This window comes from Gekko japonicus, unplaced genomic scaffold, assembly GCF_001447785.1.
Source record: "Gekko japonicus isolate JY-2015 unplaced genomic scaffold, Gekko_japonicus_V1.1 scaffold1166, whole genome shotgun sequence".
Taxonomy (NCBI): Eukaryota; Metazoa; Chordata; class Lepidosauria; order Squamata; family Gekkonidae; genus Gekko; species Gekko japonicus.
This window is the reverse complement of record NW_015161988.1, coordinates 416,970-418,122: the sequence shown is the minus strand read 5'-3', so window position 1 is coordinate 418,122 and position 1,153 is coordinate 416,970. Positions and strand designations below refer to the sequence as shown.

Below are 1,153 nucleotides of genomic sequence, written 5' to 3'. Positions count from 1 at the left end.
TCCCTCCTCTGCGAGGACAGATCTGCATGTCCCCTGTCCCCCCCCCAAAAAGCTAGCAATTCAAAACAGTCCAGTGGAGCCTGAGTGGTGGGTGTTGCCTTCTGACACATTTCTGGTGATGTCAGGGGGTGTGTCATATGCAAATGAGTTATGCTAATGAGCTCCTGCACCTCTTTTTCTACAAAATGACCCCTGCGGGTGGGGGTTCCCCTGATTTTTAGGGCTAAGTCCCAATGCCGGCCAAATGGCCGGGGGGGGGGAGCCCCATCCACAACAGTCATCTGCAGCCTTGCTTGAAAAGAGCAGGCGGGCACCACACACACCTGCCCTGCAAGTGGCAAATTTGCTGCTTGCAGTTCAGGCTGCCTCCCTAGCATGATGGCATCATTTCTGTGTGATGTCATCACTTTGGGGACGTTCCCTCCCCCCTCCAGGGACGCCCTCCCAAAGTCCCCTGCTGGTGGGTAGACAGGACTTGGCAACCCTAAACACTTCTCATTATGGACGGTTCATTTAGCGAACACATTGAATAGCATATCAACAAATCACTTCCTTGTACATTGGTCTAATCTCTCTAAAGCTTTCTGAGTCACTGGCTACAGCTGCCTTCTGCTAGGGAACCCCAGTCTGTTGATGCTGGCTTTCTCCAATGCACTCCAGGTGGCCGGAGGCAGTCCCGGAGACAGCTGAAGAGTGACCGGGACAAGCCCCTCCCACCGTTACTGGCAAGAGTTGGTGGGAACATTGAGGTAAGTCTTGGTCTCAGCAACTCCTTTTTTTTTGGCATCACGTCAAGCTGACTTCTGGCAACCCCTAGTGGAGCTTGAAGGTAAGGGACGTTCAGAGGTGGGTTGCCATTGTCTGCCTATGCGTCATGACCCTGTATTCCTAGGAGGTCTCCCGTCCAAATACTTGCCAGGGTTGGCCCTGCTTAGCTTCCGAGATCGAGCTTGCCTGGGCTATCCGGGTCAAGGCAGTCTCAGCAATTCTTGAGGGCCTCAAAGAGTGTATCCAGTTTCTTTCTGGCAATTCCAGGAGGCATGACGCTTAGGGCCAAGGAAAGGTTTCCCAGCTGCCACAGGGGGCAGTGGATCGGAGGTTCTGGGCGTGTGAATGGAAAGCGGAGGATGCATAACGTGCTTTCTCTTGCGTC

General features: G+C 53.7%; 1 protein-coding gene across 1 annotated transcript in view; it reads left to right on the top strand.

Annotated features, from left to right (window-relative positions):
* The window catches only part of CHD5 (chromodomain helicase DNA binding protein 5), an 85,380-nt gene that overhangs the window by 57,230 nt on the left and 26,997 nt on the right, over nucleotides 1-1,153 (top strand). The window contains exon 28 of the mRNA XM_015429816.1: nucleotides 661-749. Coding sequence (XP_015285302.1) covers nucleotides 661-749 — 89 coding nt within the window. The remainder of the gene's footprint in view (nucleotides 1-660; nucleotides 750-1,153) is intronic.